General features: G+C 57.3%; 1 protein-coding gene across 1 annotated transcript; it reads left to right on the top strand.

Moving 5' to 3' along the window:
* The first annotated feature begins 12591 nt into the window (after positions 1 to 12591).
* R3HDML (R3H domain containing-like) lies at positions 12592 to 16491 on the top strand. The gene is given in 6 exon segments (XM_009326718.1): positions 12592 to 12852; positions 14262 to 14380; positions 14893 to 14933; positions 14936 to 14997; positions 16143 to 16258; positions 16371 to 16491. Coding segments are annotated over 6 exon segments (720 nt in total).
* The last annotated feature ends 2679 nt before the right edge of the window (positions 16492 to 19170 follow it).

Genomic DNA, 19170 nt, shown 5'->3' with positions numbered 1-19170 from the left:
GTTGGGGCTGTTTCTGTAATGTAGGCGCCAGACAATTGGCAAAGCAGTTCTTACCCCAGTGTGGGGAGATGAGCAGGACCCTGTGAGATGATGGAAGGTGCCAGCGCTGTGCCAGGTGCCCTCCAAGGAGGACGGGGGACGCAGTTCCCCTCCTCGTAGAGCAGTGTTTCTGCACGCTGGTGAGAGCTTGCTCCCCCCGAGATGTCAGCATCGCTGGAGCTTTGAACTCCACTTCAAAGCTGGAGCTAGGTTTCTGTAAACCCAGAGAAACAGGTAAATATTTGTCAGAGTCAATTAACCCTCCTCATCACCTCAACGGTCATCTGTGTGAGACAGCTGGAGGGGTTTCAGCAGGCACAGAGGGGAGCCTTGTTGATTTACTGAACCACTTCGGGAGGCGGGTAGACACAAAACACTGCGGTGGGGAGATCTGGAGGTTTTCCCCTTAGCATGGTCGATGAACTCATGAAGACATCTCATCCTTTCCATCACTGGAGCAGGCAGAAAGGAAGGTCCTTTTCTTGTCTGGGGAGAAGACCAGTCCTGCTCCTAGCACTGCTGCTGTAGCTTTATAACCACTTCATTCACACCAGTTACTCCAGATGGGCATCAGCTGTTCACAGAGCCTGAGAGCACATTGTATCTCCCACCTGCTATCGCAGGTTTAACGGTGGACATTGTGAGCCACCCGTGCCAGAAGACATACCATCATATCACACTTCCATGAATTGATCGAGTTCTAGTTTCTGACATCCCCCCAACGCATGGACAGGGGTCCAAGGTGTTGGTTTTGGAAAGAGGGCTTTGCTGGGCCACTCTGTCCCTGGCGCCTGTACTGCAGCAGCCAGTGGAAGGGGGAGATGCGGACCCCCAGCAGCTAGCCCCGGCCACCAAACCACCCACCAGCGCTCCCAGGCTTCCTCTCTCTTATCAGCACAGCATGGAAATACCAGGTTAAATAAGAAAAAGGGAAAGGAAAACCTAGAAACAGCTGAGCACCAGATGAGAAGGATGCAGAAGGATGGGGTTAGCCTCGTTCCTCATGCCCCAGCCCCAATCTGACCCAGCACCCCCCCTGCTCGGACATGGCCCCTGGGGCAATGCCACCCTCCCCTTCTCTCAGCCAGGAACCTGCAGCTGGATGTTGACAAGCCCAAAAGGAAACACCGGGGCTGTAACAGAGTCCAGCTGGGAACTGAGTGCAGCCCCTGAGGGCATATTTCCCCTTGGCTCTGGGATGCGTGCTGGGAAGATGCTGGGGGAGGCTCCGGGGGTGGCCCCCTCCCAGCACCTGGGTGCGGTGCTCCCGCACGGCTCTCACCTCCCCTGGTTTCAAGGCCAGGAAAGCCGGGCATGGGGGGCCCGACCGCCCCGGCGGGCTCAGCTCGGTGGCAACACATGGGCAGCAGACGAGACACTGGGGTAAAACCGCACTCCGTGTCTGCTGCTTGTGGAAAAGCAAGTGGAGCGGGGAGAGGGATGTGCCAAAGGCAACAGCTGTCTCGGTGAGCTCAGTGTTTGCTGTCCTGCGAGACGCCGGCTGCAGGGCAGATGGGCTCTGTCCTTTCCTTCACCGAGCACCTCCCTCCGACCTGCCAGGTGCCTCTGTGGGAGCTGGCACCAGCACATCTGTTAGCAAGATGAAGGCTGGATTGTACCATGCTTGCCTGCATGGTACCTTAGTGCCTTATCAGTCACCATAAGCCCAGGTCCCCGCGGGGCGCATGCTCCAGGTACTGGTGTGTACCCAGCTCCACTGCTGTTTCCTCCCCATCGCTCGTGGCATGTGGGCAAGGTCATGCTAGCATGGATGTGCCCGCACAAGCCACTGTCAGACCTTTTTGTCGCTGCATGGACACAGCCCAGGTGATGGACAGAGCTGCCGATGATCTGCAGGAATCCCCCATCCAGCTCCCCCAGTACTTCAAAGGGCAGATGCTGGGGAGCGTGGGCTCAGTGGAGCTGCCAGCACTCAGAGCACCCTCAGACCAGATAGTAATCTTCAGAGGAGGTGTCCCAGTTCCAGGGTTTTCAGGGACTCACATGTCAGCGTGTCCCCTGGTTGGGGGACAAAAGACGCCAGGGAGCGCATCTCCACACTGGGAGAGATGTGGAGAGAATCGCTCCCATCTTGGGTATGTTCAGTTAAACGTCAGATCACTGATTTGGACCTTCCAAGGCTTTGACTGGAATTTGATTCCCTTCCGTGTCTTCCTAGATACGTGTTTTTTTCCCCAGTGTATTTTAAACACTAATTTATCCCTGGCAGATCAAAGCACATGCACATCAGGGAGTCATGTCCTGCTGGGACAGTCACCCCCGTGTCCACCCACCATGGGTGTCCTGGCTGAGGAACCAAGGCCATGCACTGGCACGCTGACCCCTTCTCAGGGCCAGCAAAGGGGAACATCCCCGCACAGGAGCCTTTCCTGGTGGGAGCCCCCTGGGACGGCTCCCCCCGACCGGCAGCGGGGATCAGCTGGTGGCACTACTGAGGCAGCCAGCACCATTCGTCCTGCCTGGCACCGATAGCCTCAGCTGTGCCACAGCTGGGCTGGTGGACAGCGGAAAGCTCTCGGGGGCTTACAGCCATGCTTCAAGATCTTTGGGCAGGAATAATTCACTGCCAGGCAGGTTAGCCCACAATTCAAGAGAGTTTGTGGGCTTCTTGTTGATGTTAAGCTCGCACAGGGCAGGATCTGCAAGTAACCCTTGCTGTGGCCACTGTGACCAGTGAGTCAGCCTCCATCAACTCTCAGCAGGCAGGGAAATATATCCCAGCATGAAACAACACAAGCTCTGCCTAACCCCCAGAGCAGAGGGGTAACAACCCCCCAAGAACACGCACCAGGTCATGGGCAAGGTGGGTCATGGGCAAGGGGTTGATGGCAGAGGGCGGTCTCTTTCACTTGAAAGACAGGGAAGACTTGATACAGGCTCTGCACTGCAAGCATGGGTTCTTCTCTTTTTCTCTGTGCATGGACTATCCATAAAGATGTTGTGCTGTTCGCTGCTTGTTTTCCATTTCAGAACCCTGCAGGATGGCCCACTATGGGAAGGAGGCATTGGTGCACCCCTCACCACCTTTGGCTGTTCTTGCATCCCAAAACAATGGCCATGCCCATCTCCCAGCCCGGCCCTCTCCCAGCTTCTGCAGCACAACGCAGCTCCACAGGGACGCTGTGACACCGACATGACATGTCTGGCCGGGACCTCCAGCTGCACGGTTCCTCAGAGTCTTTTGCCTTCTTGGAACAACAAAATTTATCACTTGTGGCAGACAGGGTGTCTAAGTGGGTTCAGGGACTGCAGCTCCTTGCAGCATTTGGCACAGGCTGAGCCAGAGACCTCCTTTCTTTATATCACCTGGCAAATACTTGTGGAGTCAGAGCTCTCGATTTCCATTCCTTTATACCTCACATATGTGCTTGGCTCAGCCTTGGGGTAGCAATCCAAAAAGCAGGAGGTTGCTTTTTGGATGGTCAAGTGCATGCAGGCCCCCAACATGCACATTTTTCTGTAATAAACATGGAATCCACGACAGAGGAGGAGCAGATGATGCCTCAGTAAGTCTGGCACAAGGCAGCAGTGACAGTATGTCTACGGGCTCTGCAATCCCTGCCCGGTGTGCCAGGGCAGGGGCTGCACAAGCTGTGTTTGCAGGGCAGTGTGGTCTTCCTTGGGTGAAGGCTAAGGAAATAAGGCAGAAAAGAACATCCCGAGGTCCTTATTTTCTGCTTCTCCATCCTTTGTCCAGCTTTGAGCGAAATGGTTCTTGCAAACCTCTGAGCCTCCACGGCTGAACCTGAGAAATTTCATGTCTAGGCAGACAGAAACCTGGTGGCTTGGATCCAGCCATCTGGACATGGGAAAGTTTGGAATTCCCATGAGAAAAGGGAGATTTCTTGGCAAAGATTCACAATAAATCTTTACGGGACAGTGGAGGGGTGAAAATATGAAGTGTCCATCAAGCTGCTCCCATTCTGCTGGCAGAAGCCAGGAAGCCCTGAGATGTGCAGGTACAGCGAGAGATTTTAAAAGTGAGCAAAAATATTTGAGACTCCTTTCAGCTTCAATGCCAGAAACAGGCAGATGTCACAGAAATCCTGCATGGTCCTGCCCTGCTCACCGGGAAGGGCAAGACCCGCTGTGATGCGGTGCTAGTCATCAGCAATCCTCAAAGCCCTCCGGTAGACATGATCCGCATGATAGTACAGATGAAGGAACATGTACGGAAAGTGGTTTGCCCGGTGTCACTCAGGAGATCAAAAGCTTCAGGATTACACTCTCATCTCACCTGTTAGGTGCTCGCTCTGCTTCAGCACTGCTGGCCTCCCTGGGGAGCCCCAGGAGATCTGAGCCGCTGCTGTTTCTCAGCCTTGTGAAGAGATGTTAATACACCCAGAGCCTGTATGGGCACATCTTTCCTGCCCAACGCCCCTCCATCTCCTCTGGATAACCCCGGGAGCTCCTGTGCTGTGTCTTTCCTTCCGCACCACCTTCCTGCACTCACCAGGGTCTGCTTTTAAAGCTGGCCAGGCTTTGAGTGATCACCACCCACCTGAGCTGCATCCTCCTCCCTGCTGGACGTGCCCCATACAGACCCTGGGGAGAAGCAACACCTTCAGGAGCCCCTGTCCCAACATCCCAAGGAATGATAAACCACTGCAAACATCCCCCTCTTCCTTCAGAACCGGGGAGGAAAAGCAGCATCTCTTTTAGCCCCACCGTTATTTAATCCAAGCCAAACAAACAGCAGCAACATTTTTCTGCGGCAAAAATATTTTGCAGCTGGAGACAGTGAACCGTGCACTGGTGGGGATGGATGGAGGGTGTTTGCTGGTGCCACAGTGGGGGCCCGGGCGCATGAGCACCGGGGCCACCCCCAAGAAGAGGAGCAACGGGAACAAGACCTCCCTGTGCAGCCACGACAAACCTGCCTGTGAACCAGTGCCAGGTGCTCAGTTTCTATCTTAATTTTGGTCTTGGAAAAAAAGGGAACAGACTGAATACACAGGGGCTGCAGTCAAGCTGCAGCATACACCCGTCCAAGCAAGAAAATTACACGGTAAGGCTGCCAGGGTGTCCTGACTTCACTTTGCTGGGTCTGGCCTTTCGGAGCTGTGATCCACTAGCCTTTGACCAGCAGCTGATCCAGCCCTTTGCCGGAGCTGCGGCATTTCCCGACCACTACACAGGTAGTGCTTACTGTGTCGGACGCCGAGGAAAGAAATGATCTCAGCTCACCCCAGATGATGCCTTTTGTGCAGGCTGGTTTTGTCCCATGGGATGGGGAATTCCCACCGGGACCCCTGGGTGGGACCAATGGGTTTCCCACCACTGAGCCTGAAAGCCGACCATGTGGAGAGCAGGCGATAAGCACAATAAAAAGACCCCCACCATCATCATGTTTCCAAGGCCGTTGACTCTGGCGTGTGTCCGTGTGTGTGGGCAGAGCTGGGTGTGGGCTGCACCCGCATGGGCGAGCTGTGGGTGGGCAGTGGGGATGGGGGTTATGGGGTGGTGGGCACAGCGCTGCTGTGGTGCGGGGGGTCCCGGTACCCAGCCTGGGTGCGGCTGGCGAGGAGGTCACAGCTGATGTTTGGCTCCCAGGTTTGGGTCTATGTCAGTCTCAGCCGACTCATGGTGTGACGGGCCCCTCTTTCCATTGACCTGTTAGATTCTTCTCACGTTGGCAGAGTGCAGCGACACCCTCATGCACCCCCAGCGCCGTGCTAAAAAATAAATTGTTAGCAAACAGCAAATTAACTATCTTCTGAATTGTGCTGAGTGGAGCTTCCGTGTTATTTGTTAAGTGGATTTCTAAACTTAGCCCAGTTACTGTAAAAAATACCTTTGCGAGAAACTACCATCCACAGCGCTCAACTTCAGAGACATTTATTTCTAGAGCCGGTGAAAAAATTTCTCGCCTTTCAAAGGCTCCAATTATATCTTGGTGCTGGCTGGAGCCAGCGGCCTTCATAGCTTCCTCACAGGCAGTCGTGGGCTGCTAGTGGGGACCACAGCGCCGACGGTGCTGCGGGGGACAAGGGGAGAGGTGGGGGGGCTGACACCCACCTATTGACCAAAGAGATCATGTAGGATCCCGTTAGCCTTGATGGACACCTTAGTTAATAACCCGAAACAAGTTGTTTTTACTTTGCACCACACAGGCATTAGTCCTGCCGTGTTTTCAGCCACAGTTGCTGCTAGCACTAAAGGCTCCCGGGGTCGGGCTCCTATCGGGACCTGGCCAGTTGCACCAGTAAAAGGAGCAAATGGCAGCTCGCAGAGCTGGGGCAGTGCCCAGGTGGCCTTTGGAGAGTGGGTCGGTAGCCAGGCTGTGGGCAAGGCTGCTCTGTGCCGCCCCGCCGAGCCCAGCCTGGGTGGTCGGACCCACACATGCAGGCTCCTGCCTGCACTCCCAACTGCCGGCTCCCCGCAGCATCACTATATATGAAATGGGAAACGGTTTTTCTTCACCTTTATTTTTAGATTTTCTCATGTCCTAGCAAATATGCAAGCGGAAACGGTGGGTTATGAGAGGACATTGCACCTGAAGCAGAGGCAGCCGCGAGGCATTGTATGAAAGGGTCCAGGACCGTGGGCTCAACGGCAGAGAATGTAACCACCTGTCCCTGCTGATGGACGAGCCTACCCTGGCACAGGAACAGTCCCGTGGATGGATTTTACAGCAACGCCCATGAATTAGCAAACAGTCCTACAAATCAGAGAGGTGTTCGATGTTTTTGTGATCGGAAAGAGCAGGAGGGAGTATTGAAGCATCTCACATTTATTAATGGAGATGCTCTAAACCCCAGAGTTTGGGCTAGGCTTTAAAAGGCGCGTGCTGCCACTGTGTTAGCCTGCTGTTGTAGGCAGCCCTGAGTAGTTGAGTTAAAGTCTGGAGAAGACTTGGCCCTCTCCAACCTGTCCTGCTGATCTCTCCGCTGTGATCCGTGCTCCCGTGGCTGGATGTTCAGGGTCACACACGTGGTGCCCCCGACGTGAGCTGTGCCCCACAGCCGGCTCGGGCACTCCTCCCTCCTGCCATCCCTCCCCTCCTCCCTGTAATCACATCCCCGGCGGAGGCGAAACATTCGCCCTGCGAGGGGCTGGTAGGGTATGGTCTCAGCTGCGCTGCTGCTGCCAGCTGGCCGTGAACAGCACAAACGTTGCCCAGGAGACAGGATCGCTGCCCAAGTGGGTTAGGAGGCAGTCTCCAGCAGCAGGGTTCACGTGGGCCTGGGGTCAGGAAAAAATCTGGTAGAAATCAATAACTGAAGCCTTCATAAATAATCCTGCAAGCTCTGGCAAATGCACATGGGCTATTCTGCTTCAGGTTTGCTCCAAAGGTTCCTGTAAAGCCCAGAGCGTTGCAATTTGTGGCACAGCTTCCAGCTGTCGGAGGAGATGCAAACCTCCAGCCGGAGGGTTTGCTCTGGCTAGCGTGTCTCCTGCGCTCCCACCACCCGGATCCCCAGTGCACGTAGCTATAGGTGCAAGCTATACCACTACATGGTTTGTCTTACACCATGTCCATACCGAGCCCATTCTCTTAATGTATGCAGCAGGAGCAAGGGACCTCCCTGGTAGACCTGAAAGCCAAATTAGCAAGACCCTCTCATTTTCTGGTGGTCTTAGGAGCCCATGCTCATTTTTGCCTCCTTCCTGGTGTGACTGTACTGCACTGGCATGGGGAAAGCAGGTTCTTGGGTGTGGAGATGAGCTGGTTTCGCGCAGCGAGGGAAAGTGAGGTGAATGTGCACCATTGCACCTTGGCTTTCTGCTCCAAACCAGGTTTTAGCAGTGAACGACTGGAAAAGTTCAGATGATCAAAATTCACAATTTTAACTACTTCTCATGAAAATTGTGACATTTCCTTTGAGAAACTTGCCCTGTTCCTGCGATGTCTGAGATACCAGGGAGAAGGGGTTCAATACCTACCAAACTTCTTTAATTTTGATGAAGAAAGGCTGAATTCTTTGGAAAAGCCCATCCCAGCGTGGTATCCCCATGTTCTGGCCAAGAAGGGTGCAGTTCAGCTGGCAGCCGGGAATTCATCCCCCCATTTCTGCAGCCTGGGAGGTCACCTCTTCAGGGTGAGATTTTACTTTTCTGCACCCCTTCCTCCAAGGCTCAGCTTGGTTCAGAAAGGGATTCAACATTTACAAGGAGATGGTCCTAATTAGCGAGAAGGATGACTCTGAAGTCCTCAGACTTCAGGACTGATCTCGGTTGGGTTACAGCTCAACGGGGTGTTTCACTCCAGGGAGATCACAAATAAACGTGCAGGAGCTCAGCCTGGGTTTTCTCATGTCGCAACATGCAGATCAAATTTTCTGACCTCTAAGTCAGAAGGAAGATCTCCTTTCATGATGCATGAGGAGGCACCAAGCTCTGGATGTGTTGGACTTCTACAGGGCTCTAGAAATGCAAAAAGCCATCAAAAGCCCCACTTCCTTCCCTGCCAGGGTGGGCACCAGGGTGGCTGGAGCCGTTGGTGGTGTTTGGGGCTGGACTGGGAGAAATGAACAGCTTTCAGCAAAGCTGGAAAATGAGCCTTTCTGTCAGTTCATAAGAGAGGGATATTTTACTAGAGCAACAGAGTTTGTGCGTTACCTGGGAGAACAGTTTTGTTCAAGCAGGGCTTTGGTTTGGTTTTGTTTTACCCCAGTTAAGAGGAGGCTCCTGCTGTGGAAAGCCACCTCAACCTCCTCCATGCCTGGGGGTGCTCAGGCATCGCAGCAGTTCCTGTCCCTCAGCAACAGGCAAAGCCCTGTTCAGTCCTATGTGGGCTCATGGCACCACCTGCCACCTTGATACATGGCTGATGGGTGATGCCCGAAGCCAACAGACGGGAGAAACAAACATGACAGAGGAATCCTGCAAGTCCCGTTGTGGCTTATTCTGGAGTGAGCTACTATGAGTGTTAGTCTTAAAAGTATCAGTGGGCATCTCTGCCAAGAGAGTGCTGTGAACCCAGTGATTTATCTCTTTTTTTCCCCCCAGTGCTCATTAAAATGAGAATTTGCTGGCACTGCTGCTGTATCCAGCTGAATGCATGTGCTTCTTGGCTCCCAGCAAGGTCCTCGCTGCAGATACCGTGTGCTTTGGCAGCCGGGCCAGTCTGGGCTGCAGGATATTACGCCTGGCAGGGACACAAACCCCTTCCAGTTCCTGGAATTTGGATTGTCTTGTGGAGTGCTGATTAAGCAGCGCTTTCAATCTGCACCCAAAACAAAACCCTTGCCCTGTGTCCACGCAGAGGCTCGGTGCAGCTCGGCTCTGAGTGCAGCTCGGCTGCTGCGTGGCAGTGGGAGCTGCAATGGGTTTGCTCTCCCCCGAGCCCCAGGGAAACAAAAATTCAAAAAAAATTCTTAAATGCAAATCTTTGCAGTTCATGGTGCTGGATGAGCATTCACTGCTCAGGGCTCTGTCTTTTGTGAAATAACAAATCATTAAAAAAACCCCTCCCCATAACAGAGCCCCGGTGCCCTCCCTACCTCGGTGTGCACTTGGCGGCAGCGGCTCCTCCCAGTCTGCCCAGACCACGTCCCCAGTCTGCCCAGCTGAGATCGCAGCTGCGTGTCCCCGTCTGCCTTTCTAGTCTGCTGGGGATGAAACTGCCTTCACCAGCCTTACTAATGAGAGGTTTGACAGTTGGGGTTGAGCGGAGGGAGGCAGCCCCGGCATGTGCCGTCTCGGTGCAGTACGAAGGACTGTCCTGCTGTCCGCCCCTGGAGCTGGCACTCGCCTCCACATACAGGTGAACATAAAATAGGGGTGTCAGCAAACTGGGGATGGTGCTTTGACCGGCACCTGTGGAGAGGTGGCTGGTGTTTTGGGGTGGTCTGGTGCTGAGAAGGTGAAGCTGAGCTGGTTAGACGCCCTACAACAGGCAGCCTGGAAAGCCGGTGGGCTGTGGGAGCCACCCTGACACCCCGGCGTGCCCAGTGCCAGCATCTGTGGCACAGCATGGCCCCCAGCAGTGTGCCCAGCCCTGCCAGCCCACGGGGTGCTGCTGCTCTCTGCACCAAGGTGTCCCCTCCTGCAGTGCCGCAGTGGGTCCGGAGATGCCTTGGCAGAGGTTTCCCTGTCTCCTTGCTGGCACAATCATCATCCCACTTGCTGGGTGGGGAATGGATGGAAATATCCCTTTGGCACATGTCTCCAGCTGCTCCCCAGGGCCCGCAGCATCTTGAATTGCTTTACAGGAGAGTGGATGCCAGGAAAAATATACACAGGGGACTATTTCGGCAGAGGCACTTGGCAGGGTGAGGTTGTATTGATATAGTACAGCAGCTCAGCACCTGGGCATTATTCCTGCTCCATGCTTGGGGCTGCTCCTCCCTGAGCTCCTGGTCAGCTTCTGTTGCACTGTGGGTCTTGGGGGCTGTGGGTGAAGTCGGCCAGGCTCTGGGATGTGCCGCCAGTCCTGGCATGGGGCAGGAACTGCATGGCCAGGATCCTCAATTCTTATCCCAGTGAAGGCGAGAAGCAGCAAGGGGCTGCTGCTGTGGGCCTGCCTTCTCCTCCCCTCCTCCCCAGTAGCCTCCTTGTCTCCCTGCCTGAGCACCAGCTTTCCCCCGGGCACACTCTGGTCTCAGCTCCGTGCCTCCAGCTCCATGCCTCCATCTCCATGCCTTCTGCCAGATCAGGAGGAGTTTGGCCTCGGTGCTCCCTTTCATACAACCGAAGAGCCAAATCCTGGCTCCAAACCCGCCTGCGCCCTGGTGAACCCAGGCCTGACGAGGTGCAGGGGGAGCACCTTGCTTACCTGGGGCACCATGACATGGGGTGATGATGGCAGCAAGCCCTGCTGTGGCTCACATACAGCTGCTTGCTCTGGCTCTGAGCGCGGCGGGAGGAAGAGATGTGATGGGCATTGCAAGCAACCCCTCCAGCCTGCCAGGCTTGCATTTTTGTGATCTGCAATAATTCAGCCAGTCCCAGGCATCATGATCGCTGGGATGTTATAGGGAAACACACTTGATGCTGCAGGATTGTCTACAGCTTTCAGGCTGCAGTCGTTTCCCCTCCCTGGGGACAGACACCTGGGGGGAGCACAGCCCGCAGACGAAGGGCTCTTTTCCCCTGAGATGCCCCTGGCCAGGCATCACCAGCCCAGGTCAGTGGTGGGGACTCGGGCAGAGCCCCCGCAGGCTGTGGCAATCCCTAGTCCTTGGGGAGCCCACCCGGCAAGCGCCTTAATTTCTAATGGGGAGAGCTGCTGGCCCAGGGACATGCGTGGTCACCAGGTCCCCTCCCAGCCACCCCTGGCAAGGGACATCTCTGCCATCTGCTCAGCTCGCACCAAAGCGGGGTGACCCCGGGGCTCCCGGCGAGCACCAGCCCCGCCACCACCTTGCCGGGGCAAAACCCCCTCCACATCCCTCGCCTAACTGGATGCGCTTCCCTATCCACAGCTGCCAGAGAGAACCCAGCTGAGGGGGAGGTGAACTGTGGAGAGACGATTCTGGGAATCTCTCCCCATAGGTAGCTCGTAATAGAAACCCCAGCCAGCAGCCGACGAGCAGCCCCTCTGCCCGCTGGAGGAGCGAGCCAGGCTCTGCTCGCTTCCCCCCGCCGGCACCGTGCACGGCTCTGCGTGCCTGCGTGCGCCGCCGTGCGCGGGGCAGCACCAGCCTATAAATCTCCTAGCAGGACTCTGTCCAAACTTCAGGACATTCCCCGGGGGAAGAGTTAAGATGCAGCTTTTGCGTCAGACGCTGCGGCGGGCTGCCCGGCGGGGCTAGGCTAGACCTCTCCCCTGCATCTGCCCCAGCAGGTTGTTTGCAAAGGTCAATCCCACCGGGCACGTTTTTTTCCAACGCCAACCCCGCCGGCTGCCGCCGCCGGGCTTAGCTGCTCTTGGCTCAGTCCTCAAGGTACGTAGTCGGGGGAACATCCTCCCCGCTGCTCCAGGGAAGGGCTGGCAGGGATGTTAGGAGGTGCGTCGGCTGACAGACGAGGAGATATTCCGGCATTTTTCTCTTTTTTTAATGATTCTGGTTTTGTGGTGGTTTATTTTTCTTTCCCTGATATAAAGAGTCATTAGGATTTCTTGCCGATGCTTTTAAAACTTGCTGTGCGTTTCTTTACCTGTATGAGATTTCCATTTGTGCTGGGGATTTACTCAACACACCAAACGCCTGGGAAGTTACAGGGCAGGCGGCTGCAGCGAATATCTCAGCATGCTCCTAATTAGCCCCTGCCTGGCAGGTATGTGCGATAAGTGAAAAGATGGGGGAGATTTTGTACCAGTTTTGGGGTTTTTTTAAAAAGAAACAAGAAGAAAACCAATTCCCCAGCCATGTCCCTGCTGGTCTTGGGGAATTTGCTGTGATAAATGAGGTTATCAACGAGATTAATTTTAAAATTTTATTTTGAAAAGGAAAAAAAGGAAAAATTATTTCCATCTTATTTTGGGAAGTGGTGTTTGCACGTGAACTGCAAACCTGAGCGGTGCCTGTGTTGTTTTCTCTCCTAGATCCACGCGCCGGCAGCGGGGACCGCGATCCGCCTTGACCTTGCTTAACTCCGTGTGGGAGTGGAAAGCCGCCGGCCGATCCCGCCGGCCGGGCTAGCATGACTGTGCTCCACTTGCACCTGTACCTCACTGCCTTGGGCTTCTGGATGACGCAGCAGTCCAGCTCCTTCCTGCTGCCCAATGCCACCGAGCTTCTGTCCCCCCCCGGGGGCAGAGCCGCGGGCCTGCTGTGGGGCGTGGGGGTCCCCCGGAGCCGTCGGAAGCGATACCTCTCCCCCCGCGACGTGAGCGTGATTTTGGAATACCACAACCAAGTGCGGGCACAGGTGTCCCCCGCCGCCGCCAACATGGAGTATATGGTGAGTCGGGCTCCAGCAAGATGTTTTCGGGTCCGCAGCTCTTGGCTGCTGTGGTGGGGTTGAGGGGCTCACCTGTGACGTGGGCACCCAACCTGGTAGGGACGGGGCACCCACACAGTCAGGGTGCTGCCCCGGATTTGTGGCTGAACATCTGTCCCGGGGGACATTTCGCGTCCCTGGTGCAGGGCAGACCCATGCACGCCCCATGCAGCCTCTGCACAGGAGGGATGGAGTCCCAGTGGGGGGATGGTTCCACCCGGGGGCAGATTTAGGACCCCTGGTCCTGTGCCTGAGATGTCTGGGAGCTTGCAGGCTGCGGAATGGCAGGATCTGTCCAGCTGAGCTGCAGAGGTAGCATTAGGGGAAGGGAGACGGCTACAGGCATGAAAAGCTCAGGTCCCAACCCAAAGTCCAGGTGGGAGCCTTTCCCCTAACTGCAGCTGGAAGGGACAGCCCCTTCTCAAGCTCCAGGGTCCCCTGGGAGCGTGCCCAGGGATGCCAGCCCCTGGGAGAAGAAACACGGAGGAGTGAGACAGAGAAGGGCTGCACAGCCTCGCTGGGTTGTGCAGCTGCTCTGGACGAGAGCCACCCTGGGCAGAGCTTTACCCAGGTTGTCTCGACCCCGCTTGGAGCTCCTAACCCAGCCTTAAAAGGAGGAGAAATGGGGAGCCATCAAGAGGAGGGATTTCCAGCTGGCACAGAGTGGGACCCTTGGGGCAGGAGGTGCCACATGCTGCTCTGCTCCCAGGGAGGGAACCAGAGCTCCGACGGAGTGGCTGGGTGGTCCCTGGATGCCGGTTTGGGAAAGCCAGGTGGCAGCCCGGCTTGCTGGGTACCAGAGCAGGTCAGACATGCCCGGGAGCATCCTGCGCCACTTCTTGCTTGGCCTAAATTCCTGCCTTCCAAAATAACTCTCCCAGGCATCCCCCCAGGGCAGTTCAGGATGGGTGAGGAACCTTTAAATGATGCATGAAGGAACCAGCTGTCCTCACCGGTTAGTCTGTGGCCAGGGCTGCGGTGGAGAGCTGGGGACAGCTGCGAGCTGCAGCAGCAGCGCAGGGCTGTGGGGTTTGACCCCCTGGATTCAGCTCCACCTTCTGCAGAAGGAGCTCATTCCCAGAGGGAATCACAAACACAGGGCTTGCACTGCTTCAGGGCATCCGTGCTCTGCCTGGGCAGCAGGTACTCTATGTGCCCAGGAGCCGCGGTGGGCAGCTGGGGCGGTTCATCGCTCCTGGACACACTGCCCTGCTTCCCGCAGCCTTTTCCCAGCCTGATGTGTGAGTCACATTTTTTGGACACCTGGAGGTGCTCAGAAATGCCCCTGAGCCCAGGGGAGTGGGTTTCTCCTCTTCTCTCCTCTGGGCAGCCAAAATCCCTGCCTGCCCTTTTCCTTTCCTCCTGGCCAGGTTTGGGATGAGCGGCTGGCCAGGGCAGCGGAGGCGTGGGCTGCACGCTGCCTGTGGGACCACGGGCCCCCCCAGCTGATGAAATACGTGGGGCAGAACCTCTCCATCCACTCAGGCAGGTGAGTGCCCCGTGGGCAGACAGGGCTCCTTGGGAACCCCCCCGCACCCCATGATGCTGGAGGAGGAGGAGGAGCAGTGGCAGCCCCTCGGACGAGGAGCAGAGAAGTTCTGAGCTGGGGTTGCAGAGGACTGAGATGCAATCAAGAGGCACATCGAGGCCCCCCGGGGAGGAGGAGGAGGGTCCAACTCTTGCAGCAGGGTAAATGTAGGAAACCAGAGGTGCCTGCGGCTCATTAGTGCATGGCATTAATCACCTCTCTGCCTGGCACACGGACCAGAGAAACGTGGCTCCTGGATCTCCACCATGCGGCTGAGCACTCAGATGCCTCCAGTGAGGGCCAGGTCTTCTGGCCTTGGGCACAAGTGGACTCGGCACGAGGATGTCATTGCCCCTGCTCCACCCCGCTTCTCTCCCCTATTCCCTCTACATGGAGCCTTCCTCCCCCTCCTCTCCCTCGTCCACGACCTGTGAGGTGGAGGAGGTACACCTTATACACGGCACCTTTTGTAGGTACCGCTCCATTGTGGACATGGTGAAATCGTGGCACCAGGAGATTTTTTTTTCCCCCCCGCCCCCCCCAAGGGCACCGGCTCTGTCTGCAGCCACTACACGCAGGTGAGCGCCACAGCCCCCCACAGCCCCCCGCAGCCCCCCGCAGCCCCCCGGGACCTGGCTGCAAACCAGGGGGCAGCTCACAGCGCCTTGGGCTGCTGCAGCACCCGTGCAGTGAGCAGCCCTTCTCCCAGCAGCAGCTGGGATCCAAGATCAAACCCTGGCAGCTGTCTGTGTCGAATCAGGCTGGCAGCAGGCAGCGTGCCTGCTGGCGGGGTGCAGGCAGCCGGTGGCGATGCCCTCCCACCCTGGGCCCCCGTGGGAATCTGGCTGCTTGCATGGAGATCCTGGGGACTCGCAGCCCGCTGGAGCGCAGCTGGGACCTTCTGGCCAGTTGGCTGGGAGGTTTTTATTTCTTTTAAGCTTTTTTCCCTGCTTTGGCCTTTTTCTCCTTATTAACCCAGTGGCACCTCAAAGGTGGCGAAGAGGAAAAAAAAAAAACCCCTTCGTGCTTTTGCCGAGCGTGAATCCTCTCCTCTGTGATGGAGCAGCTTTATAGCGCCCAGCCGTGTCCGGCTCCCCGGGAATGCAGCCCCTTTGTCCACTGGCACATCCACTGGCAGCCTGGCCAGGACAAGGTGGAAAACCTCCCTCTGCTTCCCTGCCGGGTTGCAAAAGCTGTGCCAACCCCTAATTACCTCCTCTGCACACCTCCAGTCTTTACCTGAGCATCTGCATCCCCGTGTGGCTCATCTGTGGGGATGCTCAGGGATGCTCCAGGTTGCAAATGGGCAAGATACATTTTAAGGAAGAAATTCAGCCTGGAGAGGCTTTAGGAGGAGCTTCTGGCTCTGTTTCACCTCCCTGTGTGCACGGTAAGCTGCTGGCGATGATTCAGGGTGAGGTTTGGGAACTAATTTGGGTAAACCAGAGAATGACCCAGACTCTGCTGTTCATTTAAGCGAGCCTGGCACGGCAGCCCCTCGCAGGCCAGCACGGGCTGCAGGCAGAAGAGGGACAGCAAAAATATCACCCTCTGGTGACAAAGTACTGCCCGTGATGGGCACAGCATCCAGCCTGAGAAATTCGGGCAGGTGGGATGTGATTCCCTGGTGGGACGGAGCCCTGTGCTGGGGTCCCGGGGTGACCGGCTGTGGGACGCCTGGACGGGCGGTCGCCAACAGCGCCTGTTCTCTGTCCCGGCACAGATGGTGTGGGCATCCTCCAGCCGCCTGGGCTGCGCCCTCAGCGCCTGTGCCAACGTGCGGGTGTGGGGCAGCACGTGGCGGCACGCCGTCCTCCTTGTCTGCAACTACGCCATCAAGTAAGTGAGGGGAGGGAAGCCCCCTCCCGCGCCATCCTTCCTCCTCGCCAGCTGCTCCGGTCTCAGCGGCGAGGCAATGGTGCTCAGAGGTGATGGCCTCTTCTCTTTTTAGGGGCAACTGGCTGGGAGAAGCACCGTACAAGGTGGGGCGGCCGTCCCCCACCTACGGCAGGGGCTGCTTCAACAACATGTGCTTCACCGGACTCAAATCCAACCAAGTCAGCTGGTTCTAGGGCTGCAGCCCTGCGAGGAAGCGCCCCAGGAGTGGGGACGGGGTGAACCGGAATTATTTATAAAACTGACCACCCCCCCGCAGCAGCCCGGCTGTCCAACCTGCTTCATCCCTAGAGCTGTGTAGGAAACTGCTTTTTTAACACACCTCTCCAGCAGCGCTCGCATTGTCTGGCTGCTTTCCACTTTTGGGGAAATAGGGATGGTTCAGACCCCTGTTACCCGAAATAGGGACAGTTCAGGGATGCACGGAAGGAGCGGGGCTGGCTGGCATGGTCCCTGCTCCGCGGGCTCGGGTGGCTTTCCCCACTGCTCCCCGCCTGTGCTAAGGCAGGGGCCGGTGTAAGCGAATACCAAGACATTCCCCTTGTGGCGAGTGGCTGGAGGAAAAGTGGGGAGCTCTGAGCGTGTCCCCGCTCCGCAGCAGCCCCTCCGGCCACAGGGCTCCTGGCTCCGAGTCCCCCAATAAAGCAGCCTGGAGACCCCCATGCTCGTGTTGGTCCTCCCTCACTTGCAGCCTGGAGCCTCGGGGTAACACCGACCCGGTGCCTTTGCTCTGGTTTTTGGGGTAAACAGCGAAGGGGTGCAGAAGCCCTCGGCAGGGCCACGGGCCACGGCCACAGGAGATGCCCGGGCGCTTTGCTCCATCGTGTGGGAGAAACCAGCACTGCTGGGACACCGGGTGACGATGACGCCGGAGGGCCACGAGCTCCCTGTCCCACCCAGGCAGCCCCACGCCGCTCCACTGCCCTGCCTCACCCCCAGTGCCGCTGAGCTCCTCGTTATCCACATCCCCTCCCTCTCTAGGACCTCTCAGCACTCGGCAAACTCAGGGGTACCCAAATTCCCAGGCCTTGGGTCTGAGCCCCCAGCTGCGATTCCTGCGCCGCAGCCCCCTGCATCCCAGCAGCCCCCTGCCCGCTCGCACCCGCCCTGCTGCACGCTCTCTTGGGATGTGCTTTCCCATCCAGAGGAGCAGATGTCCCTAATTTTGTCCTCTCGGGGCTGCAGGGTTTCGATAGCCCAGGTGCTGGGGGGTCCCGGGACTGGCAGGAACCCCTTGGTGCCTCCTCCAGCCCGGCCCCTTCCCAAGACATATGGGAGGCCCTGCGCTGCTGGCCGATCACTTTTTCAGCTCCAGCTCTGGATCCCCTATATATTTGATGTCATCTCAGCAACACCTCTTGAACGTGGCCCTGCTTGCCCCTGCGCAGCCCCCCGGGAGCCGGGGCTGCTCCTGCCACAGAGCCACCAGCGGCACAGGGCTCTACCCCAAGGTCAGGGACCACATCTGCACGCCCTGGACCATGAGGTCCCCAGGGCTCCTCCTGGGTGCTGCGGTCCCGGAGGGAGCACAGGTGTCTGTGAGTGGCTGCAGCACCTTGTGGGTCCCCCCGATTTGGGGAGCAGAGGGAAACAGGGAGGAGCTGCAAACACCCTGCACCCCAGCCCCGTGCTCAGGGTACCACCCTGCATCCCACCGCAGCATCCCCATGCCACCCCATCCCCAAGCGACCCCTCCGGTTTTGCACCGAGGGAACAAGTCCCGACCCACAGCCGGGGCGTTTCGCCCCTTGTGCCTCAGCGAGGCTCTGCTCTGCCCGTGCCAGCACGTGCCATCCCCCACGGCTCATCCTGTGGCCCCTTAGCAGGGTTAGCTCCTTGCCCGCAGGCGGGCTCAGCCCTGGTTTTCCCACCACAGGTGGGTGACGGCACAAAATCCGGCGGCACCTGGGGCGCTACGGAGCCAGATCCGCCACCCCGTTTCCCCCTGTGGCCGGGGGGGAACCCCAGCCCGGCGGCTGCCCTGGCCTTGAGACCGGGTGGAAATGGGAGCTCCAAAAGAGTCCAGTAAAAGCCGTGTTTGAGTTTCTAGCTTGGCAGCAGTTACTATAGCTACAGCAACGGCACCTTGCAGATTGGTTTCCATAAGAGCTTGGTTACTATTTAACATCTCCACCCACATTAGCCCTGATTAAGCGAATCAATAAGATAACAGGAGAGGCAGGTTTCCTCGCCCTGCCTCTCCGTGCTCCCTCCTGCCTTCACCTAGTTCCTTAGTGAAAGACATTTTTATTTATTTATTTAGATTTCTTTTTATTCCTCTACTTTCTCTGGTTTTCACCCCAAGTCCCCATAGCAGTAGCCGGCGAGACATGGTCAATGTAAGCACCCAGCTAAGCGCTAAGATGGAGGCTCCATATGGTGAGTACAGCGTTTCCATCGCCCGCGCTGCCGCCCCGCCGTCGCTCGCGGGAAGCAGGGCTGGGAGCGGGCAGCAGCCCCCGGTCCCACGCCCCGGCCCCATCATGCTGCCCGGCCCCCGCCGGCTCAGGCACCTGCAAAGGCTGGAGATGGAGGCAGAAAAAGGGTCCCCGATTAATTTTGATATAACATATACATATATATGTATTTTCGCTCTTTCACTCTGCTTGGCTCGAAGAAGAAGGCACGTGCCCGAGGGAGCAGAGCAGCCCGACCCGCTGGCAGAGGGGCTGCTGCAGGGTTCGCAGCAGAAGTGGAAGCAGTTTAGACAGGTGACGTGCTGCCTTAGGACACGCAGCCAGCCCCAATGCAAAGGCTGTGGGCGGCCCATGGCACGCCCGGGCTGCAGGAGCAGGCACAGCGGGCGCCCCCCAGCGCTGCTGCTGCCATAGCCGACGGCCGGGGGCGGGCTGGGG

This window comes from Pygoscelis adeliae, unplaced genomic scaffold (genome assembly GCF_000699105.1).
Source record: "Pygoscelis adeliae isolate BGI_AS28 unplaced genomic scaffold, ASM69910v1 Scaffold286, whole genome shotgun sequence".
NCBI lineage: Eukaryota > Metazoa > Chordata > Aves > Sphenisciformes > Spheniscidae > Pygoscelis > Pygoscelis adeliae.
The sequence above is the reverse complement of the archived record's forward strand: the minus strand, read 5'-3'. Positions and strand labels throughout refer to the sequence as shown.